General features: G+C 46.4%; 1 protein-coding gene across 8 annotated transcripts in view; it reads right to left on the reverse strand.

The window, feature by feature from the left end:
- The window catches only part of SYNJ1 (synaptojanin 1), a 767318-nt gene that overhangs the window by 456451 nt on the left and 283127 nt on the right, over positions 1-27740 (reverse strand). For all 8 annotated transcript variants that reach the window (XM_069204034.1, XM_069204040.1, XM_069204035.1 and 5 more), the window contains one exon: positions 20205-20345. In XM_069204034.1, coding sequence (XP_069060135.1) covers positions 20205-20345 — 141 coding nt within the window. The remainder of the gene's footprint in view (positions 1-20204; positions 20346-27740) is intronic.

A 27740-nucleotide genomic window follows, 5' to 3' on the forward strand; every position in this document is an offset into this window, starting at 1 on the left:
ACAGGGACCATAGGTGTGCTGCAACCACCACTTTTGTGAACACCCAAGAGGCACTGATGAGGCTAAAAGGTAGTACCACAAACTGAAAATGCACCTGCCCACTGAGAAATACAGATAGCGCCTGTAGGCCTGCAGGAAGGGAATATGCAAGCAAGTGTTCTGCAGGTGCAATGCTACCATCCAGTCTCCAGAACCCAGGGCACAGAGAACCTTAACCAGAGTAAGCATCTTAAATTTGTCCTGTTGCTGAGAGGGCCGAGATCTTTTACAGGACGGAGCCCTCAATATGGCCCATTTTGCAAAAAGGGCCAGCACTTACTGCTCCAAAGGGACACGTGGTCCTTCGCCAGCGATACTGATGGGGGTGAAAGGTGCAGTGGGGTAGAAAGAAATCAGAGGGAGTAGTCCTGTTGGATGATATGGAGGGTCAATCTGTTGGATGTAATGTCTTGTCACCCATTGAGAAAATTATGGATCTTGCCTTCTAGAGTGAGGCTGTGTGTTTCTAAGGGCACACTAAAGCAGTTTTCTAATTGTGTTTGCTGGAGGAGGAAGTGGATGAGCTGTGTGTTGTCCCTGATGTCCGGAGCATTGTCTCTCAGAGTCTTGGCCTTAAACTCGACCTCAAAAGGGCTGGGAAGTTTTCTTTGCTGGCAGTGGGATCTCATGCTGACGGTATGCCAAGTCCCTGGCGTAATCCGGTATGCGCAAAATTGTTAAGGACACTGTCTGGTGAGTGTGGAGATAGCCAAGTAGTGAGCGATGGCATGACTCTCCTTAGAGAGTTCTCAGAAGGAATAAGACTACTTACCAAGCAGGAGAGAGCCATCAAATGGCATATTCGTTAAAGATTCTTGGACATCCCCTGGGGCAGGTAGACCTCATCCATGCGTGGCACTGAAGCACCAAACTCATGCTAATTACTCCACCCAAGCATTTAGTCGTGTCCAGGCCAGACAAGATAGCAAATTTCACTGCATTTTGGCCGTCCTGAATGGTTTGTGCTAAAGATGCCTGTAGGTCATCTGGGGCTCCTGGTAAAATCTAAACAACCATGTCCCATACTGCATGGATGTAGCAACCAAGGAAATAGCTAGCATTTAATGATTGTAGGCAAGGCTGGCAGGAGAAAACTTGAGCTTGCTAAAGGAAGTACAGTTGACTTTACTGGTGTATGCCTGAAGCACCAAGCACTCTGGTACTGGATGCTGTGTGAGAAAGTCAGAGTCATCTGGCATTAAATGGCAGGAGAGGTTCAGAAAGAGCTTGGCTAGGCTGAAGGATCTCATTTACAACATATGTTTTAACCTCCAGAGTAATGACAACAGCAAAAGATGCACTCTCCTCATTGACAGGACCAGAGTGGAAAGACAAATCCAGTGTTAGGGGAGGTGTCTCATATGACCTCATATTATTCCTCATACCAATTGTCTTCATTATATTGTAGGGCAAATTCATCTTCATTGTCATCATAGTTCTGACTTTGATCCGAGTTTTATCTAAAAAAGTTGATGCAATCTGTGTGCCCAGCCGTGGGGCAAAGGTAGTGCGCTAGTATGTCAGAATCAGGACTGTGAAAGGAGTGTGTTGTGATGGATTTGGTGCACAGCCTCGGCAGAGACAATTTTGGCTTGGAGTCAGAGACCACTGCAGGGTGTGGATCGTCCTCTGGTGCCAGTCGCACCACAGTTTATATGGAAGGAACCAGCACAGAGTAGGACGCTAGACCGAAGCCAGCACAAAACCGGTACATAACTTGAGGTGGGTTTGAGAGGCACAGATGGTGAACAGTCTACAGGAAGTCCAACTGGAGAAAACTGCAAATCCTTGGGGCCCAAAGGTATGCCAGAGTGAGCCAGAAGTATACCGAAAAAATACAGCATGGCCTCCCCCAACGCCCTCAACTTGCTGTGACATCAATGGACTCTGAAAGTCGGGTGCATAGGGCACCAAACCCGGAATCAGCTCCTCAGGATTTCCGAAGCACGACCATGTACCACTGTCACCCTTGCACCTTCTCTAGAGATGGAGAATGGCAGGAAGAGGATGATTCCCGCTGAGATTTCTTGTGTTTCTCCTTTATCTTTCCAGAGGATTCCAACTGTGCCAAAAACCTGATGCAGTAAAAACTTCAGTAGGGAACAGGATTTTATTTTCAACCTAGACCTTTCATGGCACAGTCTTGCGGTGTTTCATGTTGTTGAGCTTCAACTTCACGATGCTGTATGGCCTACGAGTTCATCTAGGCACAATTGTCTGAGGCCCTGAATTTGTGCTCCAACCACAAGCACAGAAATCTGTTTGTATCAGTCCCTAAAAGTTTTAAACCCGGTTGTTTTCGGGGGTGTTGAGGGGAGATTTTGCTTGCACACTGGTTAAACTTAGTGAAACAAGATTAGAAAAATCTTGCTATGGACAAAAGGTGTCTAGCTTTGGATCTGCACCAGACTGCACGGAAAGAAAGGAACTGGCAAACCATAAGTAGTGCCTTCTCTTGTATAGACTATTTAGCCACAGATTCCTTACCTTCTAATAAGTCCCAGGAATAAGATGGAATCTGGGAACTTTTGATGAGCAGTAACCCTGCGCAACAGTAGGTGGCGTTGTTCAGTTCTAAGAGGCTTTGTCGGCATCATCCGGCTGGAAATGAAGCGCATGTTGTCCATATACATGCCACCTCACTGCGCTAACGTCGGTTTATTTTTGCGACTTTCCACTTCAGAAGCGCAGAGCCTCGAGGAACACAGTGCCTTTAATTTTAAGATTGCAGTTACATTGTCAAACAGCATTAGGGTCAGCCAACCTTCACATCTGAACCTTTTATTTTACCAATGAACATTCACCTGTGAACAAGGTTACAGGGTGTAGCGCACATTATGTTACAACTGCAAGAAATACCCCAATGCACCGCTGTAAGATCCGCATATGGAAACAGATATACAAATGTGGAGAAATAAAGAACAAGAAAGCAATGTAATTAAGAAACATTTGGCAGCTTAACAAAGACCACAGTCTTCATTTTGGGGGGTTGGGGGGGTGTTCTCGACTGGGAGTGGGGGAGGGGGAGCAACATGGCTGATGATATAAATTTCGGGGGGAGCAGAAATCTGGTAGCAAACACCACAGTGTTATCAGTGTGTAGGATCATGCCATACTCAGAGTGGTCTCTCGTCGGGCTTGGTCTCCACTGCAGAGAGGTATCCCTTCCAATCACGAAGAGAAGGGCCCTCCCTATAACTGTGCGAGCTTGGTGTAGCGCATCAAATTCTGCGAGTATCCCAGTTTTTAAATCCTTGAGCCACAGTGATAAGGGAGGAGGGAAGGGTGATTTCCAGTACAAAGCTATCTGTTGTTTAGCCAGAACAAGTGCCAAATCAATAACCTTATTCTGAGAGGTATGTATTGTGGTGCACTTAGTAAAACCCAGCAAACAGTGCATGGCTTCCTTAGCTATTTATCTACCTAGTATGGTTGATATGTGTGCCAGTATTCCAATCCAATAGCCATTGATAGTTGGGCAGTCCGATACCGGCAGTCCAGTAAGTATAGTGTAAATAATTAAACTGGATGTACTTAAGGCTTGCATTGTTAGAGATATGTTTATCATGCCTAAACATTGCTCCCACTGATAGTCCAAAAGAGCCCGTACAAGCGTAATCTCCCAGTGTGGTTTTCAAGTCGTAAACAGTTGTCTCTTATCATAACATATTCCATTATAGAGGCAAGTGACTGTGCATCTGGCCCACCCGTGTGTAAGGAGTGTCTACAGAAGGATGGATGTTGCAAGTTAATCGTGCGTCCTATTCCAGATCAGATAAACATGGTGGGTAAGGTCAGAAAGAAGAGGACGAATCCTGGTGGTATACCATGATTTTCCATCAAATCCTCAAAGGGGCAAAGCACCTTATCAGTGAAGAGATCACCCCCCCCCCCCAACCCCCCATCCCCCCCCCTCACCCGCAATGTACAGAGGCCCGCCTCCATCCATTTGCCCACATCATTCGTGGAGGGGAGAGCCGTAGAGCAAGGTAATGCTTTGGGTGGGAGTTTGGTGTCTGAGGCATAAGATTGTGTAGGTTCCCCAGCACATCTGGGAAAACCCCATGAGAATGATCCCTTCTCCTTTGGGTATCACAGCATTGGAACCCGGCAGCCACTCCAAAACATCTGTTGGAGAAGAATCTTTAAACCAGTGTCCTAGTTCCAGCGTGCCTTCCCCACTTAACCATCACAAAAGCTGCTGCAGCTGCACAGTAATGCTCATAGTTTGGTGAGCAGAACAGACAAATTAGTGATCACTGATCTGAGTCTACCACAGCCCATATCAGTGCTGCCGGTAATGTGCATGCCTTCTAAAAAACACTGTTGGAAAGTATGGCCAGAATAGCAGAAAAGAAATATAGCAGCTGTGGGAGTACGAGCATCTTAGAGATAGCTATACACCCCATAGGGGAGAGTGGCAGGCCCATCCAAAAGAAGAGAAAAGTTCTTATGCAGACAGTGCATGTCCAATATTGCCATCTACCAGCTCTTTCTCTGGGTGATACACACGGATCCCCAAATATTTAATGGTGTCATAGCATCAAGGAATGGAGTGTGGGGCAGAACTGATCCACTGCATGCTGGACAATGCTATCAAGGGATATAAGCAGGATTTATCTATTCACTCTGAGGCCTGAGACACTACCATCTTGCTGGATGTAGTCATTTAAGAGAGGTATATTACTTCCCTCCTGTCTGAGGTAAAACAAGGCTTCGGCGATGCAGAGGGAGATTATGTGCCCGAATCCCCCAAATCTGAGCCCTTAGCAAGCAAAGCGCAAACCAGAGGCTCCATGGCGAGGGTGAAAATAATCAGTAATAACGGGCAACCTTGCCTCGTGCCCCTTTCTCCATTTGTATCGGTTCAGATATGGTCCTGCCCATTTTCACCTTGGCTGTCAGACTATTATATAATAGTGATATCCAAGAGAGAAACCTTGGTCCCATCCCCAGTCTTTGGAGGACTTCCCTGAGGTAGGCCCAAGGTGTCAAAATAATTTTTCTATATGCAGTGATGCTACCCAGGGGGTTAGTGCTGGATGCCTGTGCTCAGTGTAATGCAATGGGTAAGTGGCACAGATTAAGAAAGGTGTTTCTCTTATGGGTGAAACTATTCCGAACTAATTAGCCTTTGCGCAATTGGTACCAGTCAGTTAGCCAAGACCTTCCCAAGAATCTTATAGTTAGTATTTAATAATGAAAGTGGCCAATATGATCCTACCAGTAGGGGATTCCTGTCAGGTCTGCGTAGTACTTTGGGGGGTACCCTTTGGAAATGGGGGAGTTCAAAGATTTGCAGTAGTCTTGGGATTAACTCTGGTGTAAAATTCCACTGCCCAACCATCCCCTCCCTGGGTTTTGTCTTGCGCTTTATTTTTAAGAGCCAGGGATATCTCATGAGGTGTTAGCGGGGCCTCAAAGGGGTGTAACCCTTAGCGCTATAATCCATTCGCAGAGTAGGCAGGATGGGAGGGTTGGGCTAGATAGTCTCTCTACCAGATAAAGTGTTACTGAAGGTAAGTAACTTGTTGTTTTGCTTCACTCATGACTGAGCTGAAACACTCATGCACTGACAAAAATCTCTGGAATGCACTTCTTAGTCTAAAGAAGACATTTATTACTTCACTTTGCATGGTTCGTAAAAGGAGATTAGCATGCTGAAAGCACACGTTTAAAAATTGTCACAGCAATTAAATGAAAACATGTACAAATGATTCTCCACTGCAATATACACAGCAAATATTTGTATCTATATGATAATGCAAAGCAAATAATGAATTAAAAACTATGCATCACCAGGAGGCAAGGGCACAACTGCTTCATCTCCCTCCTATTCAGCATAGATCGCCAGATCCCAGAATCGATCGAGGAGAGAGGGAGATCAATTATTTTCACGGGAAGGATGACACACCCCAGCGTCCTGGGCATTTCTGAGATCTAAAGTACTCTCAGTCCCCGGTCCATCTGGTCTGGGCCTCTTATACTTTGAGCAAACAAGAGGACAATTCTAGAACCTCCCTCTCACTGCAGAAGTTTATTTATTCAAAAAATGCTGATTGCTCTAGGCCAGCTTTGAAAATAACACGTCAGGACTTGGCCACAATCCCAAGGTGCCACTTCAGAACAAGACCGTTCCCTGCCGTCTTAGTACATTCTTATCAGCCTATGCCCTTGGTGGGAAAGAACACGAAAAATAGAAACATGAGCACATTGTACAACATGGAAAACTACTTACAGCTTTTAACCTGGCAGTGGCTAATGCTAACTAAAATAAAGTCAATAGGTAAAATGAAGCTAGTGGTCACTAATGTGACGGTGCGCTGCTAGGCTAAGTACAACCTGGAGTCAGTGGTCAAAACATAATGAAAATGTCACTTACCCAGTGTACATCTGTTCGTGGCATCAGTCGCAGTAGATTCGCATGTTCTGCAATAGCTCGCCATCTGGTGTTGGGCCGGAGTGTTACAAGTTGTTTTTCTTCGAAGAAGTCTTTCGAGTCACGGGACCGAGTGACTCCTCCTTTTGTCTCCATTGCGCATGGGCGTCGACTCCATCTTCGATTGTTTTTCCCCGCAGAGGGTGAGGTAGGAGTTGAATTGTAGTAATAGTGCCCATGCAATGGAGTGACTAAGTATGCACCTATTTAAGGTTGAGATGATACATATATAAATAATTGAAGGTAACTTCCAAACTGCTACAGGCTCCCGGGGAGGCGGGTGGGCACATGCGAATCTACTGCGACTGATGCCACGAACAGATGTACACTGGGTAAGTGACATTTTCAGTTCGATGGCATCTGTCGCTGTAGATACGCATGTTCTGCAATAGACTAGTAAGCAGTTATTTCCCCAAAAGCGGTGGATCAGCCTGTAGGAGTGGAAGTAGTCTGAAATAATGTCCTTAATACAGCTTGACCTACTGTGGCTTGTTGTGCGGATAACACGTCTACACAGTAGTGCTTGGTGAATGTGTGAGGCGTAGACCATGTGGCTGCCTTACATATTTCTTGCATTGGGATGTTTCCTAGAAAGGCCATGGTAGCACCTTTCTTTCTGGTTGAGTGTGCCCTTGGTGTAATGGGCAGCTGTCGTTTAGCTTTAAGGTAGCAGATTTGGATGCATTTAACTATCCATCTGGCTATACCTTGTTTTGAAATTGGGTTTCCTGCGTGAGGTTTTTGAAATGCAATAAAGAGTTGTTTAGTCTTTCTGATGTTTTTTGTTCTGTCAATGTAATACATTAATGCTCTTTTGACATCTAATGTATGTAGTGCCCTTTCAGCTACGGTATCTGGCTGTGGAAAGAACACTGGAAGTTCCACTGTTTGATTTAGATGGAACGGTGAAATAACCTTTGGCAAAAATTTAGGATTGGTCCTTAGGACGACTTTATTTTTGTGTAGTTGTATAAAAGGTTCCTGTATAGTAAACGCCTGAATCTCGCTTACTCTTCTCAGGGAAGTAATGGCGATGAGAAATGCCACCTTCCAGGTTAGGAACTGTATGTCGCAGGAGTGCATGGGTTCAAAAGGTGGACCCATAAGTCTAGTTAGGACAACATTTAGGTTCCATGAAGGAACAGGTGGTGTTCTTGGTGGTATAATTCTCCTAAGGCCCTCCATGAATGCTTTAATGACAGGTATTTTATATAGGGAAGTTGAATAGGTAGTTTGCAGGTATGCAGATATTGCTGCAAGGTGTATTTTAATGGAAGAGAAAGCCAGGTTAGATTTTTGTAAGTGAAGCAAGTAACCCACTACATGTTCTGGAGTTGTGTGTAATGGTTGTATTTGATTAATATGGCAGTAGCAAACAAACCTCTTCCATTTACTTGCATAGCAGTGCCTGGTGGATGGCCTTCTTGCTTGTTTTATGACTTCCATACATTCTTGGGTAAGTTGTAAGTGCCCGAATTCTAGGATTTCAGGAGCCAGATTGCTAGATTCAGCGATGCTGGATCTGGGTGTCTGATCTTTTGGTTGTGCTGTGTCAACAGATCTGGCCTGTTGGGCAATTTGATGCAGGGTACCACTGATAGGTCTAGCAGCGTTGTGTACCAGGGTTGCCTTGCCCAAGTTGGTGCTATCAATATGAGTTTGAGTTTGCTTTGACTGAGTTTGTTTACCAGGTAAGGAAGGAGAGGGAGAGGAGGAAAAGCGTAAGCAAATATCCCTGACCAGTTCATCCATAGGGCATTGCCTTGGGATTGTTTGTGTGGGTACCTGGATGCGAAGTTTTGGCATTTTGCGTTCTCCCTTGTCGCAAACAAGTCTATCTGAGGTGTTCCCCAGAGTTTGAAATAAGTGTTCAGAATTTGGGGGTGAATTTCCCATTCGTGGACCTGTTGGTGATCTCGAGAGAGATTGTCTGCGAGTTGATTTTGTATCCCTGGTATAAACTGTGCAATTAGGCGAATTTGGTTGTGAATTGCCCAATGCCAAATTTTTTGTGCTAGCAGGCTTAACTGCGTGGAGTGCGTCCCTCCCTGCTTGTTTAGATAATACATTGTTGTCATGTTGTCTGTTTTGACGAGAATGTATTTGTGAACTATTATTGGTTGGAAAGCTTTTAGTGCTTGAAAAACTGCTAGCAGTTCTAGGTGATTGATATGCAGTTTTGTTTGATGTACGTTCCATTGTCCTTGTATGCTGTGTTGATTGAGGTGTGCTCCCCACCCTGTCATGGAAGCATCTGTTGTTATTACGTATTGTGGCACTGGGTCTTGGAAAGGCCGCCCCTTGTTTAAATTTATGTTGTTCCACCATAGAAGCGAGAGGTAAGTTTGGCGGTCTATTAACACCAGATCTAGAAGGTGACCCTGTGCTTGAGACCACTGTGATGCTAGGCATTGTTGTAAGGGCCTCATGTGCAGTCTTGCGTTTGGGACAATGGCTATGCATGATGACATCATGCCTAGGAGTTGTAATACCATCTTTGCCTGTATCTTTTGTGTTGGATACATGCGTTGTATGATGGTGTTGAAATTTTGAATTCTTTGTGGACTTGGAGTGGCTACTCCCTTTGATGTGTCTATTATGGCTCCCAGGTATTGTTGTACCTTGCGTGGCAGAATTTTGGATTTTGTGAAATTGACGGTGAACCCGAGTTTGAAGAGGGTTTGTATGATCTGATTTGTGTGATTTGAGCACTGTATGAACGAATGGGCCTTGATTAGCCAGTCGTCCAAATATGGGAACACATGTATTTGCTGCCTTCTTATGTGTGCAGCGACTACCGCTAGACATTTGGTAAAGACTCTTGGTGCGGTTGTTAATCCGAAAGGCAGTACCTTGAATTGGTAATGTATTCCTTTGAATACGAACCTTAGGTATTTCCTGTGAGATGGGTGTATTGGTATATGGAAATAAGCATCCTTGAGGTCTAAAGTTGCCATGTAGTCGTGTAGTTTTAGCAATGGCAATACTTCTTGTAGTGTGACCATGTGGAAGTGGTCTGATTTGATGAAAGTGTTCACTACTCTGAGGTCTAGGATTGGTCTCAGCGTTTTGTCCTTCTTTGGTATCAGAAAGTACAGTGAGTAAACTCCTGTGTTTATTTGTGTGTTTGGCACTAATTCGATTGCATTCTTTTGCAATAGTGCCTGCACTTCTATCTCCAGGAGATTGGAATGGTGTGTTGTTAAATTTTGTGCTTTTGGTGGTATGTTTGGAGGGAATTGTAGAAATTCTATGCAATAACCATGTTGGATAATTGCTAGAACCCAAGTGTCTGTAGTGATTTCCTCCCATGCTTTGTAATAATGACCTATTCTTCCCCCCACTGGTGTTGTGTGGAGGGGGTGAGTGACATGTGAGTCATTGTTTAGTAGTAGGGGTTTTGGGGCTTTGAAATCTCCCTCTATTTCTAGGGAATTGCCCTCCTCTATATTGTCCCCGAAAACCTCCTCTATACTGTCCCTGGTAAGTGGACGGTGTTGCTTGTGAGGTGCTGGCTTGTGTGCTTTGACCCCGAAACCCCCCTCGAAAGGGCGTTTTACGGAATGTGCTGTAATTCCCTCTGCTCTGCGGGGAGTAGAGTGCGCCCATGGCTTTGGCAGTGTCCGTATCTTTTTTGAGTTTCTCAATCGCTGTGTCCACTTCTGGACCGAACAGTTCTTTTTCATTAAAAGGCATATTGAGAACTGCTTGTTGAATCTCTGGTTTAAATCCAGACGTTCGGAGCCATGCATGCCGTCTGATAGTTACAGATGTATTAATTGTCCGTGCAGCTGTATCTGCAGCGTCCATGGAGGAACGTATCTGGTTGTTGGAGATGGTCTGTCCCTCCTCAACCACTTGTTTCGCCCTATTTTGGAAGTCCTTGGGCAGATGTTCAATGAGATGTTGCATCTCGTCCCAGTGGGCTCTGTCATAGCGCGCAAGTAGTGCCTGGGAGTTCGCGATGCGCCATTGGTTTGCAGCTTGTGCTGCGACTCTTTTACCAGCTGCATCGAACTTGCGGCTTTCTTTATCTGGGGGTGGTGCATCTCCAGATGTGTGAGAGTTGGCCCTTTTCCTAGCTGCTCCTACAACAACAGAGTCTGGTGGCAGCTGTGTAGTGATGAAAACCGGGTCCGTAGGAGGCGGCTTATACTTCTTTTCCACCCGTGGTGTGATTGCCCTACTTTTGACCGGCTCCTTAAATATGTCTTTTGCGTGCCGGAGCATACCAGGGAGCATAGGCAGGCTTTGGTAGGAGCTGTGGGTGGAGGAGAGTGTGTTGAACAAGAAATCATCCTCGACCTGTTCTGAGTGGAGGCTTACGTTATGAAATTGTGCTGCTCTAGCCACCACCTGAGAGTACGCGGTGCTGTCTTCTGGTGGAGATGGCTTTGTAGGGTAGGCCTCCGGGCTGTTATCTGACACTGGGGCGTCGTATAGGTCCCATGCGTCCTGATCTTGGTCACCCTGGCTCATGGTGGTGTGAGCTGGGGAGTGAGATGGAGTTTGTGCTGGTGAAACGTTAATCACGGGCGGAGGAGAGGGTGGTGGTGTAATTCTTTTAACCACTTTTGGTTGTGGTGCTTGTTCCGTCTGGAACTCCAACCTTCTCTTTCTCCTAATGGGGGGAAGGGTGCTTATTTTTCCTGTCCCCTGCTGAATGAAGATACGCTTTTGCGTATGGTCCACATCAGTTGCTTGTAGCTCTTCCTCAAACCTATGCTTTTGCATTTGGGAGGTTAGCGAGTGCTCTTCTGTATAAGAGCCTGAAGCTGGGTCGCTTGCAGTTTGTTTCGGCGTCGAAACTTTGTCTGCGTGTTTTTTCGGCTCCGAGGTGACTTTTTTCCTTTTCGGGGCCGAAACCTCTCGGCGTCGATCTGTTTCGGTGCCGCTGTCTCGGCGTCGAGCCGTGTCCACACCGGTATCTCGGTGTCGAGGCTTGTCTCCAGCACTTTCTCGGTCCCGAGAAGGCTGCGTGCCGGTGTCTCGACCGGAGTCGGACGATCTCGGCACTGTTTTGGCCTTTTTCGGTGCCGACGGTCGGTCACCGAATTTATGGGTCGAGCCATGGCCTGGTGGCAGTGGCGTCCCCTGGGCCTTGTAAATGTTTCTCTGTGTGTTTTTCGACGTCTTACTCACGGTTTGTGTATCGTCGAATCCTTCGGAGTCTGAGTCTTGGATCGAGAAGGTACCTTCCTCCTCCTGTTCCTCGAACTCCCGTCGGGCTGTCGGTGCGGACGCCATTTGAAGTCTTCTGGCTCGACGGTCTCGGAGTGTTTTTCGGGACCGGAACGCACGACAGGCCTCGCAGGTGTCTTCGCTGTGCTCAGGTGACAGGCACAGGTTGCAGACCAAGTGTTGGTCTGTGTAGGGGTATTTATTGTGGCATTTGGGGCAGAAACGGAACGGGGTCCGTTCCATCGGCGTTCCTCAGCACGCGGTCGGGCCGACCAGGCCCCGACGGAGGATCGAAAAACTACCCCGAAGGGCACCGGAGCTCTTCGATCTTCGATGCGGTGTTGAATCTAAGTACGCCGATCCCGAACGCAACAATACCGACGAAAATCTTCCGAAATTAACTATTTTTTCCGTTCCGAAACTCGGAGCGACAGGAACACGTCCGAACCCGATGGCGGAAAAAAAACAATCGAAGATGGAGTCGACGCCCATGCGCAATGGAGACAAAAGGAGGAGTCACTCGGTCCCGTGACTCGAAAGACTTCTTCGAAGAAAAACAACTTGTAACACTCCGGCCCAACACCAGATGGCGAGCTATTGCAGAACATGCGTATCTACAGCGACAGATGCCATCGAACATATCATTACACTTGTTCATCTGATACAGACTTCTAGCCGCAGATTTCTTAACTTAGAATAGATTCCTAAGCAATAGCTCCCTGTAGATGGGGGTGTGATTAGACTAAAAAGTCCTGTAGGACAGAAAAGGCAAAGGGACCGTCATGCCGGACTTGACTGTCCAGGCAGTACCTTATCGCTAATGTGTGTAAGGAAGCCCACGTTGCTGCCTGACAGATATCCAGGACAGGAACTCTACATGCTAACACAGTTGTTGCAGCCTTGTCTTTGGTAGAGTGAGCTTGTAAACCCCTATGGGTTTGTTTTTTGGCCAATGCATAGCAGATGTTAAGGTAAAGCACTACCATCACAAGATGGTCCTTTTCTACACTGCCTTCCATTTCTTGGCCCCGATATACCCCATGCATGGCTGATAGCCCACCCGAACTCAGCCAACCCAGAACTCATTAGTATGATCAAGGTAGAACAACAACACTTTTATGGGTCCCACCAGTCGAGTCTCCGCTCTTCTTTAGAGGGATGAGGTGGAGAGAAAAAGGTAGGCAGAGTGATGGACTGGCCCACGTGGAAAGGAGTTACCACCTTCATTAAAAAGGATATTTGAGTACAGAGGACCAGCTTGTCTGGGAAGGAGGTAAGGTATGGAGGATTTACTTGACAGTGCCTGTAACTCACTGACCCTCCTGGAAGGTGTTATTACTACTAGGAATGTCGTTTTGAGGGAGAGTGGGCAGTTGTGGAGCAGCTCAAAGGGAGCATACATCAGAAATATAAGAAACAGATTTAGATCCCAGTGAGCCATAATAAAAGTCGCTGGTGGGAACATATGCTGGAGACCTTTTCAGGTACCTATTTACAATCGGGGATTTGAAAAGGGATGGCTGGTCTGGCAGCCACAAAAATGTTGAAATGACAGAAAGATAACCTTTTAATGTGCCCAGAGAAAAGAATAGAAAAGGACAGGAAAGAAACACAAGAGCCTTAGGAAGGGTGCAGATAGAGGATCAACATGTTTATCTGTACGCCACAAAACTTGCTCCAAAGGCAGGCGTATACCAGCTTGGTAGAGGGATGCCTCGCTGCCAAAATAGCATTTCAGACATTGGGCAAAAGGTCAAAGCTGTCAATTGTTGCTGCTCAATCTCCACGCATGAAAGTGGACAGGAGACTGGTTTGTTTCAGGTGCAGAACCCTGCCCTGTTGCTGAGAAAGAAGATCCTCCGAAGATGCAGCCTGATCGGAAGATCGATGCTCATGCTCAACAGCTTGAGATACCAAACTCTATGTGTCCAATCCGGAGCCACAAGAATGATCAGGACCCAGGAGTTTCTGATCTTCTTGAGGCCTCCGGGCAGAAGTGGTATTGGTGGAAAGGCATACAGGAGGCTGAATCGCGACTTGAGATAAAAAGCATCTACGAGCAAGAGCTGTCTAGGTAATTCCAGCGCGAAAAACTGCTGACACTGTGCATTTTCAGTAGTGTCAACAAATCTAACCAAGGCTCTCCCCACTCTTGAAAGTAGCCTTGCACTACCTCCGGATGGGCATGACAGGCTGAGTTTGTCTGCTCTCACGTTCAGAGAGCCCTGGGGTGGGGGGTCTGTCCCTGGTTGGTGCCAGAACCATCATGGGATGACGCCTGTCCACCTCTATGTCAGAGTCTGGAACAATAACTCTGCAACGCTACCGATGGACGTAAGTGGAGCTGGGGGTGTAAGCACTGGACCGGGCACTGTGGAAAGTTGAGGTCGCTTGACTGGCATTGCCCTGGGTCCATCACTGGATCCCTGGGGCCCGACTGGCGCAGAGGAAAGGCCTGCTGGTGGAAAACCAGTAGGGGCCTCCTGAAACCATGGGGCCAGATAGCACTCCAGAGGGGTCATGGCCTCATAAAATTCCTTTAGGTGGGCAGGGGTTGCTCTGGCCCCCAGAAACTCAGGGAGGCACGGAGACAATCCGAGAACATTTTACTGCTCCGCCCACCATGGGAGAAGCCTCCCACAGCAAGGAAAGCATTATTTTTGTTTACTTTACAGAAAGAAAATCCAGTTTCAGGATATTCTTTTTTAAAAGAAACAAACATTACGGTTTGCTACAGGGATGCATCCTTCCAAAGGCGGTGCCTCCCAATGCCTTTATAAATGACCGATGCTCTGAGGTCATTTATAAATTTGGTGGACAGAGTAGTCACGGCTATCATACGTAAAGTCCTCCCCACCAGGCCAATGGTGAATAGTCCCATCACCAAAATTAAATCTGACCCTAAGTCATCCTTAAAGTTTGCAGTATATGTTCACAGGGCTGGGTGTTTAGTACAGAAAAGTGAGGCAGGATAGATATAAAAGAAAAAAACACTTTAAAAATGAAAGTTGCAAACAATGTTTGCTATTGCATAGATAAAACAATATTTTCAGCAGCCACTGCCATTAGTAAAAAAACATTTTTGTGCAACTTCACTTGAGAAAATGATAAAACTTTCAGTAAATGTTATTTTCCACATTAAAATCTAAGTTGATAAGCTTACTGGAAAATAAACTTTTAAAAACTGCACTTTGTGCTGCCTCAGGACAAACTGGTTTAGAACTGATTTTCCCAGTATCCCTGCTGCAGAGACTGAATGCACATCACAAGCAGGCTGGTAATGGCTGTACCACTGGAAGACAATAAGCTTGCCCATGGAAACAAGAAGGCTGGAGTGTTGTCAACAGTGAACACCTTGAAAGAAGTAGCCAACCAGGAGAGGAACTGGAGGAGCTGGCAAAACAAAGAGCAGGCTTGACAGCTACTTCTATTGCAGTATAAATGCCAGATAGAGTTCTCAGGAACTGAAACCACTAATGCCCAGAACCACCTTTAAACTTTCTGCCTGTGCTTCAAAAGCAGGAGGAAAATCCAATTTAAGGCACTGGGAGAAAGGACGACACCTCATTTCCATATATGAGTGCTAAGGAGGAGGAAAAGGTCTTCTGCTCAAGGAGGATTAGGTATAGGGAAGTCTCCAATCATTGCCTAGAGCACAGGATAAGACTAGCACATCACCACTACCTTCTTTAATCAGTCATGGAGTTTAGAAAAAACAACTACAAGAAAGAAGAAGCTGTTTGACTGCTGGGGAAAGAACATACAAATGCTCACAACTTCTGCTACCCACTCGCACAAATCTAACCAAAAGGCAGCGGAGTGCTGTACACAGTCAAAGGCAAGCTTCAAGACACAAGTGAAAGGACAAGAAGATGAGTAGTGCACACTTAATGCAATGAGATGTAATGCTCTTAAAAAGGTGAGTCTCCCATTAGTGGGGCAAAGAGCCAAGTCTCCCTTTGTTCAGCCTCTCATTACTGCTATGGGGATTTTGTGTCATATTCATTTTGCCGACAGACATTTTGCTGCCTACACTGCAGCAATTAGTCAAACAGTGCTGCAGCTGGAGGTGGCAAAATGCCGGTATGGAGGGTGGGGAGTGGTGTCGGGGCACTGCCCTATAAAAAAACAAAAAGGCAATCACTGCAGGGCAAACACTGGTGTTGAAAGTGTGTGTGTTTGCCCTGGCAGTGAAATGTCTGTAAATCACTGCTACAAGTACATAAAAGGCAGAAGAGATCCTTTCCTGAACGAAAGCCCAGCTGACCAGTTGAGACTAGATCATCAAAATGCTGGAGAACCCTGCCTTGAAGAGTGGGGGCTGTAAGAGAGTCCAGAAGTACTTTTCTTAGCATCAAGAACTTTTTTTCGACTTCCGGAGGACCAGAAAAAGGTGCTTAAGCTTATACAGAACCCTGCACTCTCTAAAGGTAAGATATCCAAGTCCAGCTCTAAAGTCTTTACAACAAACCCAAAAAGTTTTCAGCAGGATCTTATTGTGATGGCATCCTGATTTTTGGAGTAGCTTACAACTTTGCACCACTGAAGGACTGTGAGAACCAAACATGTGACTAAATCTGAGGTTTAAATCTACCCCAGAAACTAAATGAAATACTGCTTTGACCTGCTCAGAGCTTATGGTATCAAAACTGAAAGCTTCAGCTATTGCTTCACAACATCATATCTAACTTTAAGAGACCGTGCTGGATTTAGATTGTGACTTGTCCAATTGAAGGACTCTGCGAACTATTCTATCTTCAAAGTCCCACAATAAAACCTTTACTTGTCTGCACCCCATGGCATACCTGTCCTCCTTTCCTTTTGCTTCAGCAAACAAGTGGGAATATTTATCTTAAAATGGATCTTTGTTTTTAGACACAAGGAGGAAGTAACATATTGGTCTCGGAGTGTTTGATTCTGTAATCCCCACCTCCCACAAGTTTAAAATAGACTATAGAAATTCTAATTTGTGCAAAACAGACAGATTTGGAGTGTGGTTATCGCACTGATCTTATTTCCCATGTATGGTGGTATTTTTAGTATGACAGTTTGTGTCATCTATGAGCCATTAGGTCATGTTTTCATTATTAGGCTTGTTAAATGAATGTTTTTCAGACCATTTGGATGAAAAGTGTTGCGCAGTACAGATTTAATTGTTTTTAGAAAGTCCCTATAATCTGATCAATGGTAAATGTTGGGCAGTCTATTGTGAAGGAATCTATTTCATTATAATTAATAGAGTGATATCTGCAAAAGCATGACTGTTGATAGCACTGCTTACTACATGGTGCATTGAGATGGCTTTTGATGTCACAGTCTGGACATGATCCATTTTTTCATTTGATAATCACATGGTTTCATTTCTTTTAACTACTGAGTCTAAAGAGGTCTGAAATACAGGTGAATTTTTGATAAACTAAGAATGTAGACACACTCAAGCAGAGGCAAGAGGTGTATATTCACCAACCATCCCCCTTAACTTGAATATCACGCATTAAAGAGTTGTTGAAAGTGAAAAACTTCATACAAGTATACACAACTATCTTCTAGGGAAAACCTAATATAGGTATAAAAATGCCCTCACACACTTATTTGTGGCATGCTTCATCATCGGGCTGCTTCAATACTCCCTCTATTGCCTTTAACAGAGGTGGAGTAAAGTTTGTTTTTTAAGGGTATGAATGGCTTATGGTGGGATCAAAGATTTTGTAGATATGTGGTTAAAAGGCGTTGGGCATACACCATCACTTTTGATTCTTTATTCAAGGGTTCTCCAGACAGGATTAAAAATACCTCAGTAGACAGTCACAAGGCTTATTCTTCCTCCCGTCTCTCGAATTTCAGTCAACATGCTCCCACTTGGTAGAAGCAGAGTTAGTGTTTGCTTTCACTTGGTGGAAGCTGTCCGCTCCCACCAAGTGAAAGCAAACAGCTATCTACCGAAGGTGGGCATCTCAGGAGATAGTAGTAGATGGCCCTCTGGGGTGGCGGTCCCCCAGGGCCATAAATGGCTCCAGGAGGAGGGCCGCACGATCCCCTCCTTTCTTGAGCACGGACCGACTCTGGGGAGAGTGGTGGTCCCTGGGGCCGTTTATGGCCCACTTTAAATTTTGCATTTCCCTGAAGAAATGGTGGTGGTCTGTGGGACCTAAGGGGTCCACATAAATATTTAGTTAGCTCCGGAGAGGTGGTGGTGGTGGTGGTGGACCCCATTTAAGCCCCAGGAGGGGAGTCAGCAGGGCCCCCTCCTTTTACTAATTTTAGCTGTGGGGAGGTGGTGCTCCCCAGGGCTCATAGGAGCCTCGGGGGGGCCGTGAGCTCCCTCCTTTATTTTTCAATGTAATATCATGACCCCGGGACCTGGCCTACTTGGGGGCTTTTTTTAAAACAAGCATGGGATCCCACACTTGTCTTTTTTTTAAAAAGCATTTGCTGTGAATTTGCGGTAATAATTTGAAACATGCTTTTTCTTGCCTTGCTGGGGTCCCAGGGAGACCCCAGCACTAAGGCTATGAGGTCAGGGTATTTCTACCCTGCCCCCTTTTCTTTATTTTTCATCTTTTTGTTTGGGACTCGGCTGAGTCTGAGTTCTAAAATGGCTGCCAACCCTTCCTAGTTGAAGTGTTGGCAGCAAATTAGATCTCTGCACGAGATCGGAAGAATTCACAAATTATTCGCACACCTAGATATACACATTTGTTTTTCCTTTAATATCTCAAAAACGACTGAAATGATTTACACCAAATAACAAAAGGGGCGCTTCCTGGCCCAAGATCTAAGTTTCTGCCAAATTTGGTGTAATTCCTATCCAGCATTTCGGACAGTAGTTGGGTTTAAAATCTCTATGGGAATTAACGTAAGAAATGCCCCTTTTTTTACTCCCCTCTTTTCTCAGCCCCGCTTGACAGAACACTCCAAAACTTTCCATGCACACGACCCAACTTGATACTTGTTTTGGAAAATTTCATGAAGATTTGTCAAATGGCGCTAAAGATATAGGCAAGTCAAAAAACGCTTCTCCTATGGCTACTGGTGACCGCCAGTGTGTGATAGATGGAAAAATACATTATAACCATAAACTGTAGCATGTTTATATTTGGGCAGATCGTTCAGTGTTGACTATGTATTTTCTTCCTACTTTTTGTAAAAATAAAGTATCCAACTCTGGGTATTCTTGTTTATTTTTGACCAATAAATATTTCTTGATATTTCTATATTGGGTTGGGAACTTAACGGCACTGAGTTCCTAATGTTACTTATGTCTGGTACTGCTTGAATTTAACAAGCACTTCTCTGAAGACTGCCTGCTGCTTCTGTCAATACTACTGGGGGTTAAGCAGAGATTTTCTCAGAAATGTGTTGTGACCTCACAGACGGTGTTCAACAAGTTGAAATGGATACCCCCCAAGGTATTAACCCATTTTCTGACAATGATGCTGAAAGCGACCAATTGCTTTTGAGGTTGAACATCAATGAGTGCTACTGACAGTGGCTGGGTGATTGGAGAAGGGCGTGGCTGTGTTTAAGTGCCTATACATTACAGATTTTTGGGAATGTTAACAGTGAAAGTTGAGAATGACAGTTAAAGTCTGGGTGAATAGTGGCAGGGATCAGGAGAAGATGAGTTGTCTGTGAGAAGTCACGAGTAAGTAGAGTTGGGAGTCATCTTTTGTGGATTGAATACTAATGGGCAGTGGTGTTGAGAATGGTTGTGGGACAGTGTGATAACGAAAGAGGCAGGGAGTAAGAATTAATTCAGCTACAGAGAAAGAGATGGTGTTAGTCAGGTGAAGAGCTGATAAAATGAAAACTCTGGTGTGCTTAGAAACTTGAGATTTTTTGGATAAATGAAACATCTGCTCAACCCCGTACATACTTTTATGTCCAGCTATTTTGCAAAGGGTGAGATGGAATGCTGACAGTGGCATCACGCAGTGGAAGAGACTACTAGAGAAACAGGAGAGGACACTGCTTGTACCTCTGAACAAGGATGTAAAAGAGAAGCACAAGCAGTGGTGATTAGATCAAATGAAGCCATGCTGGCTTTTTCTGATGTGCAAAACGCCCTTGCTCATTGCTATTAAGAAAATTCAGGGTATCCGAGGTTACAACTTTCATAATATATGCACATTAAAATATATACATGACAGGCCTCTTGTACAGGATTGTAACGGGAATGCACATCCACACATATCAGTTTTAGCTTTCGCATTCAATCATTTTTGCTTGAACATATACAGAGTTTATTTGTGCACATGGTTTATACATCCCAGACAAGCATGGCACTGCTGGCATAGATCTCTAGCATCATTTGTATTTCTCAACCTCCAGGCAGTTTAAAATAGTCCAGTCTTTTGAGGAAGCCGCTTTTAATGTCGTTGAAGCAAACATGTAGGCCTGGAAAACACAATTTGTTCAAATAAAGAATGCTAGCATTGTGAACTAAGATTAAAAAATAATAATGAAGGTGCCTGAAACTGAAAAAAACCTTCTACGATTACATGGTGAGTTAATATATTACAAGATTTGACTGGTACATACTGACCTGATGAAAGGGGCGTGCTGTGGTCTGATAAAGACAAAGAGGCAGACTCCTACCAGTTGCTCTGAAGCCAACAGCACATACTTGTTGTCTCTTGAGATAGTTTTCTGGAGCTCAGCAGCCCAAAGTTTTTGGTTGGTAGTGCTGTGAAGTAGTAATACAAATGTCATACACTGGGGTTGTATGTACATGGTAATTGTGTACTGAATTTCCAGGTTTATATTAAATTTTAACTTCAACAATATTTTTGCTTCTGTGATGGAACACACGAGGACACAAGGCAACATTGATCTGTTCAAGTAAATTAAATAATGGCTTATGGTAGAAGCCCTGTCAGCAGGCCACGGGGCAAGCAGGTTACTGGGCACAGCTGTGGGAGTGGAGGCTTTTTACTCTTAATGCCCCGGGGCCCATCTTACTATGGATTCTGAGCAACTGAGTCAAGTACCCCTTCTGCACTTGACTCTCTGTAGTAACATAGATGAGCAGTCCGAGGCCCCCTCTTGGGGAGGGTGGTGGAGGTGTGAATACAGAGAAGTGAAGGCTCATAACTCAAAATATGGTGCAGCAGCTACAATAAATCATTGTCCAGCCAAATACTCATGTTTATGAAAAAGGAGAAGTACTTTATTTCTACCCCAACAAAGGAAAAATGCGACATTCGTAAACAACTCTACAGCCTCCTGAGGTTCGGGCTCTAGTGTTTTGTTAGGCGGTTACTCGGGTCCCACTTCCTCCTCGCTTCTAGAGGTAGAGGTTATTCTCCATTTATTATAGGCCACACCCAGGGTAATGCCCACTAACATTCCGAGTCTCAAAAGTCCACTATGACTCTATTTTAAAGTCAACAGTGTTCCAGCACCTCAGCGCTAATTAGAAGCAAGTTTTCTCAGGGCTGAGTGGCCCCGGAATCAGTCTTACCTGCACCTCGCAGGATTGGAGCGACTAAGGTCCCGAGTGTGTTCAATGCATGAGGCCCAAGTGGGTGCACTTAGCTGTCAGAGAGTCCTCACATGCTATTGCAGCTCTGCAGTGACCGGAAGTTCTTGGCAGCTACTTTCTGCAAGGTAAGCCCCTGATTCCTCTGACAATACAGGGCGGAAGATGGGAGGGGTGATGATATGAAGCTCCAAGTGCAAACCCTTCCTCCTGGGCAGGTACACGGCCCCAAAGCGGCTCACTCTTCTTAATGACAACTTTGACAAAGTCACACATTTTTCTGGTCCTGGTGACTCCCTCTGGCATACGGGCACATAGTGAAGTCCCTCCTGCTATTATGGGATCACAGCCTACTACCGCACTCAGGCTATGGTCCAACCAACACAACAGTCTTCGCACAAAGGCCGCTCCTGAGGTCTCTGCTCCCACCACTACACACAGACTCTGGCCCAATCATCGCAGTGAGACACAGGACTCTATTCACAGCGACCATCCTCTGGTCTACGAGGGTCACTGACTTCATTCTGTGCATGGGCTACGCCCCAATCGGTGCAGCAGCCATCTCCTTGCACCTTTCACAGGGAGCCCGCTCCCCACTGAACCTCACTCCCTTTAACACTCTCCTCTTCCTCAGAGGGCACACTGGTCTTGGAAAGAATGCAGGTGCTGGTGCTCCAGGCTTCAGAGCAGGAAATCTTGGACTCCCTGAGTGACGTCCACTCACCCAGAAGGGAAACTACAAGCCTTGACCCCTAGTCCTGGTCACAGGCATAAGTCTTGCAGAGCTTTCCCTTCTCACACAACCCATCTGGCTGCTTGGCTGATGACAATTTTTGGGGTCTCAAACTCCCATTCGTATAGCTCATTTCCAGACACCAAATGTGATTTAGGGTCTAAGTCTTTGACGTTCATGTTGGGGGTCTACTTCTTTCGAAGTGTCCACTCCTTTGCCTTCTTCTGCCTCCTGAAAGAGATCTGTCACAGCAGGAGTGATTGCAAAGCACCACAACACAGGACAGTTCACTAGAATAGAGTTCACAACTTGCTGTCACAGTGATCTGTATCAAAAGGTCAGCCCAGGGCCCCCTCCCTACTCATTATCATTCTCTTATCATGCCCATCTCCTTCCTCATCAGCTCCATCTTCTTCCTGAGTAGTGCTCAAAGAGTACCCTTTGAAGTGTGCAGGGGAAACTGGGACTCCCATCTCTAAAGTGTGTCCCACACATCTTACCAGCATACAGCAATACTCAGATCAGTATGGTGGATTTCTCTATCTTCTTTCATGTTTCACAATGCAGGCCTAGGTCACCCAAAACGGAACGCATGGCCCTCCATGTATTGTATCATCCACAGGCACACATACACCCCAATGCATGTATACAACCTACACACACAGCACAGCACTGTATGTTCCGTACCACTCAGAAGTACACATACATCCAGCATAGACATTGAACCTGCATGCATTGCACATCGCTGCATTCTCCATGCAATGTACCCTTCACAAGCACACATACACCAAGAGAAGATACACCACTCCAGAGCTGCGCAGCACAACTCACCAAACCGATGTAGGCCAAGGATGAGTTAAGCACACAGCTGCGGAACGTTAAAACACAAGTGAGCCTATAGGCCTCACTCCAGTGACACAGTTTAAAAACGGCCTGTTCACTCTTACTAATCACTACATGGTATGCTACCACCACAGTGCTCATGCTGCTTAATTCCTGCAAAAGCAGTAGCCTCTCACCACTATTTTGTTTTTTAGTTCCCTGGAATCTAACAGGCTTTTTGCCCTCCCCTGGGGAGTGGATCAGGGGGTAATTGCACCATCTGTCCACCGGTGGGCTGAACAACTTTGTCCCCATTTATTTGGGGTGGGGGTACCCTCTTTTTTTTAAAAGAAAATCTTCCCTGATCTCTGGAGGGCTTTCTACTCCCCCTTGGAGGCAGATGGGCTTTAAAAAATAGGCCGATCTGCCCCCTGGGGGGGCAGAAATGGGCAACAGTAATGTGCCCCCATGGGGAGCGACCCTTGCCCAAGGGGCCGCCCCACCCTAACAAAACAAACACACACACACCAATCCCTGGTGCCTAAGTGGTTTCTGCCCCCCCCCAGGGGCAGATCGGCCTAATAGAAATAGGACGCTCTGCCCCCAAGGGGAGCAGATATAGCCTAAAATAAATTTGCTCCCCCAGGGGAGCAACCCTTGGCTAAGGGGTTGCTTCCCATATGTAAAAAACAAAAACAAATCCTGGTGTCTAGTGGTTTCTGCCCCCCTTGGAGGCAGATTGTCCTAATAAAAATAGGCCAATCTGACTCAAAAGTGGGGGGCAGAAATGGCCTAAAAACAATTTACCCCCCAGCCCACCCCCCAGGAAGCGACCCTTGCCTAAGGGGTCGCTCCCCACATGTAAAAAACGAACAAAAGTTAACCCGGTGTCTAGTGGGTCCTGCTACACCGTGGCAGATGGGCCTAATCAAAATAGGCCAAACTGCCCCCAAAGGGGGGCTAGTGGGTGGGGGGGAGGGTTTAGAAAAGGGCTAATAATAAATTGCTCCCCTGGGGGAGCAGCCCTTGCCAAAGGGGCCGCTCTTCTTATGTATAAATAAAAAAATCAAATAAAAAAAACCAAACATCCCTGGTGTCCAGTGGGCATTTCTGCCACCCGATGGTTTCAAAATTGGGCTGCAGAAATGCTCAAAGAGACATCAAAGGAAAGGAAAAGCATTTCCTTTCCTTTGATGCCTCTGCCTGCCCCCACCCCTGGATGGGAAGAGAAATGCAAAGCATTTCTCTTCCGATCGCGCGCGCGCGATGGGGGTGGCCTCTGATGAGGCCAGCACGCGATTGCGCACTGATGTCATCAGACGTCACTGGGGGAGGAAGGGGAAGAGACTCCTCTTCCATCCCTGCCCATGGAGGGGGGTGTGAGGCCCTCAGGGGAGCGCTAGCACTTACCCGAGGGCCGGTACAATGGCGTGGTGGTTATCTACCTGGTGCCTGAGTGCCACGGCTGAGGACGTAACAACCTCGTCCTGGGCACCCAAGGACTCTACATTGGAGGTAAATGCTGCTTTTTGCATGGTCATACCCGTTGTTTTTGGACTGACAGTGCTGAATTTTTGACTGGGACTCAGCTAACCAGGTCCCAGGGCATGTGCTCTGTCCCCTAAAACAGGTCAACATTGGCTATTCTCCTAATTGGCATATTTAATTTATCTTACAAAGTGTAAGGAGGACCTGAAGAACAAGTCACTTACCTTCAGTAACAAAGTATCTGGTAGAGGCATATTCTTGTTGCAGATTCCTTACCTTAGAATTTCCCCCAGGTTTCAGACTGGATACAGAGATTTTTCTTCGAGCAGTATCCTTGTTCGCCGTCAGGGGGCGTTGGTTGACTCCGCACCCATTATTGGCATCGTGGTTGCTGTGATGATGTCCCAGTCGTATATAGGCACCACCCCGGCCCGCTGACGTAGGTTTCTTTTCACTAATTTCCACACCAGAGCACGGAGCCATGAAGAAAACTGATATTGGTGCACAAGAACTAGGCCCTGAAAGGAAGTCCCTTCCCTAAAAATCAGTTCGCAGAGCGGGGTGCATGGGTGGGTCGGTAAGGAATCTGCAACTAAAATGTTTCTACAGGATAATTTGTTACGGAAGGTAAGTAACTTGTTCATCTGATAGTGACTTCTAGATGTAGATTCTTTACAATAGAATAGATACCAAAGCAATACCATCCCCCTTAGATGGGTCTGCCAATCAAGATCATACAAGGAAGTCCTGCAGGACCAACAAGGCCAAAACAGCTGTCCCTGCGGACACGACTGTCCAAGCAGTAGTGTTTGGTGAACATGTGCAGGGACGCTCACGCTGCTGCCTGTCAGATGTCCAGGACTGGAACTCTGTGTGCTAACGCAGTGGTTGCAGCTGTTACTCTGGCGGACTGAGCATGGAAACCCTGAGGGGATTGTTTCTTAGCCAAAGCGTGGCACATTTTGATGCAGAGAACAACCCATCTGGAGATGGTTCTCTGCTGCACCGCCTGACCTTTCTTTGCAGCCACATAACCCACAAAGAGTTGACAGTCCACCCAGATGTCTTTGGTATGGTTGAGGTAGAACATCAATGTTTTTTTTTATCCAGACGGTGGAGTCTCTCCTCCTGACAAGAAGGATGTGGGGGTGCGTAAGAAGTAGGCAAGGTGAAGGATTGGCCTACATGAAAGGGCGTGACCACTTTAGGGAGGAAAGAAGCCCTTGTAGGAAGCACCACTTTCTCTGGATGGGCAGATGAAGGGTGGCTTCGAAGATCGAGCTTGTAGCTCATTCATTCTTCGTGCAGAAGTGATGGCCACAAGTAAGGCCATTTTTAAGGTGAGGATCCAAAGAAGACAATTATGAAGAAGCTCAAAAGGAGTAAACATGAGGAAGGTAAGGACCAGGTTCAAATTCCACTGTGGCATTATGAACTGGGTAGGTGGAAACATATGGATAAGACCTTTGAGGAATCTCACAATGGCAGATTTAAAGAAGAATGGTTGATCAGGAAGGCGGAGGGTGCCTACAGATAACCCATATGGATCCCCAAAGAAGAGCCCTGCTGGGCAAGAGCAAGAATAAACAAAAGAACCTCAGACGGAAGTGCATAAAGGGGATCAACAATTTTGTTGGTACACCATACCACAAATGTATGCCAACAATGGGCGTATACCATTTTGGTGGAGGGATGCCTGGCTGCCAAGATAACATCACAGACTTTGGGCAGAAGGTCGAAAGCTGTCAACTGCCACCGCTCAAATCTCCATGCAAGAAGACAGAGGCTGGACAGGTTCAGGTGGTAACCCTCCCAAGCTGCTGCAACAGAAGATCCTCCCGAAGAGGCAGTCTGCGTGGATGATCAATGGCCACCCTCAAAAGCTCGGGATACCATACTCTCTGTGCCCAGTCCGTAGCCACAAGAATTACTTGGGCCCAGTCGTTCTTGAGAACTATGGCCAGGAGTGGTACTGGCAGAAAGGTTGACAGGAGGCCTGAGTTCTGTTCGAGATGAAAAGCGTCATCGAGCGAGAACTGCCTTGGAAACTCCAAAGTGCAAAACAGCTGACATTGCACGTTCTTTGCAGAGGTGAACAGATCTAACCAAGACTCTCCCCACTGCTGAAAGAGGTCTTGTGTCACCTTCGGATGGAGAGGACATTGGTGACCGACCATGCATTGATGGCTGAATTAGTCTGCTCTAGCGTTCAGAGCCCGCCAGATGTTGAACCACTAGGGATATGCCCTGACATTCCAGCCATGTCCAGAGACGCAGGGCGTCCTGACAAAGACCAGGCGCCTCTGATCTCCGCCTCTCCCATTTGGCCACCCCATCCCAGGAGTGACCATCTGTCACTATTGTCTGATTTGGTTGGGGAAAGGAGAGGAATCTGCCTCAACCCAATCTTGGTTCGTAAGCCACCACTACAGAACATGCGCAGTTCCCTCTGAGATCTGGACTATGTCGGAGAGATTCTCCTAATGCTACGCCTACTGGTACTTCAGGTTCAACTGCAGGGCCCGCATATGCCATCTAGCATGTGTGACCAGAAGGATGCAGGAGGCCATGAGGCCCCGTAGCCTCAGAGTAATTCTCACCAAAGTCCAGGATAGAGGCTGAAACACTGTATCATAGCCTGAGTATCCTGAACTAACCCCTCTGGTGTATAGGCCAGAACATACACAGTGTCCAGAACAACTACATGAAAGGGAGTGTCTGAGTGGGGGTCAGGTGGGACGTTGGCACATTTATAGTGAACCCCAGTGAATGCAGGAGGTTCGCTGTAGTCTGGAGGTGGGAGACGACAGCCTGGGGTGGGCCTGCATTCAACAGCCAGTCGTCGAGGTAGGGGAAGACGGAAACCCCTAGCCGGCGCAGATGAGCTGCAACCACTGCCATCACTTTCACGAACACCCAAGAGGCACTGGTAAGTCTCAAGAGGAGCAAAGTGAACTGAAAGTGCTCATGAACTACCACAGGTAATGTCTGTGGGCAGGAAGGGAATATGAAAATAGGCATTCTGCAAGTCCAACGCTACCATCCAGTCTCCAGGGCAGAAAGGACTGGAGCCAAAGTGAGCATTCTGAACTCCTCCTTCCTGAGGAAGAGATTGAAGGCCCGGAGGTCCAGGATAGGACGAAGGCCCTTGTCCTTTTTGGGCACCAGAAAGTAGCGGGAATAACAACCACAACCAACCTCTGGCACAGAGACCCTCTGTATGGCTCCCTTGGCCAAAAGAGCAGTAACCTCCTTGCGGAGAAGCGCCAAGTAATCCACCATAATTCAATCGTAGCATGGTGGCAGGGGAGGAAGGGTAGTCTTAAAGGGGAGGGAGTCGCCCCTTCAGACAATCTGCAAAATATATCTGTCCGGCGTGATGGATTTCCAGTGACAAAGGTGATGGTGAATCCTGCCTCCAACTGATCCGTGATGGAACAACGGACTAGGAAGGTTTTCAGGCTGCAGATCAGAGGGGAGTGTTGGACTGGGCTGACCGCTGGCTCCCTGATCCACTAGGACATTGGCTCCTCGGCCACGCAGAGGTTGGGCCGCAT

This window comes from Pleurodeles waltl, chromosome 8 (genome assembly GCF_031143425.1).
Source record: "Pleurodeles waltl isolate 20211129_DDA chromosome 8, aPleWal1.hap1.20221129, whole genome shotgun sequence".
Taxonomy (NCBI): domain Eukaryota; kingdom Metazoa; phylum Chordata; class Amphibia; order Caudata; family Salamandridae; genus Pleurodeles; species Pleurodeles waltl.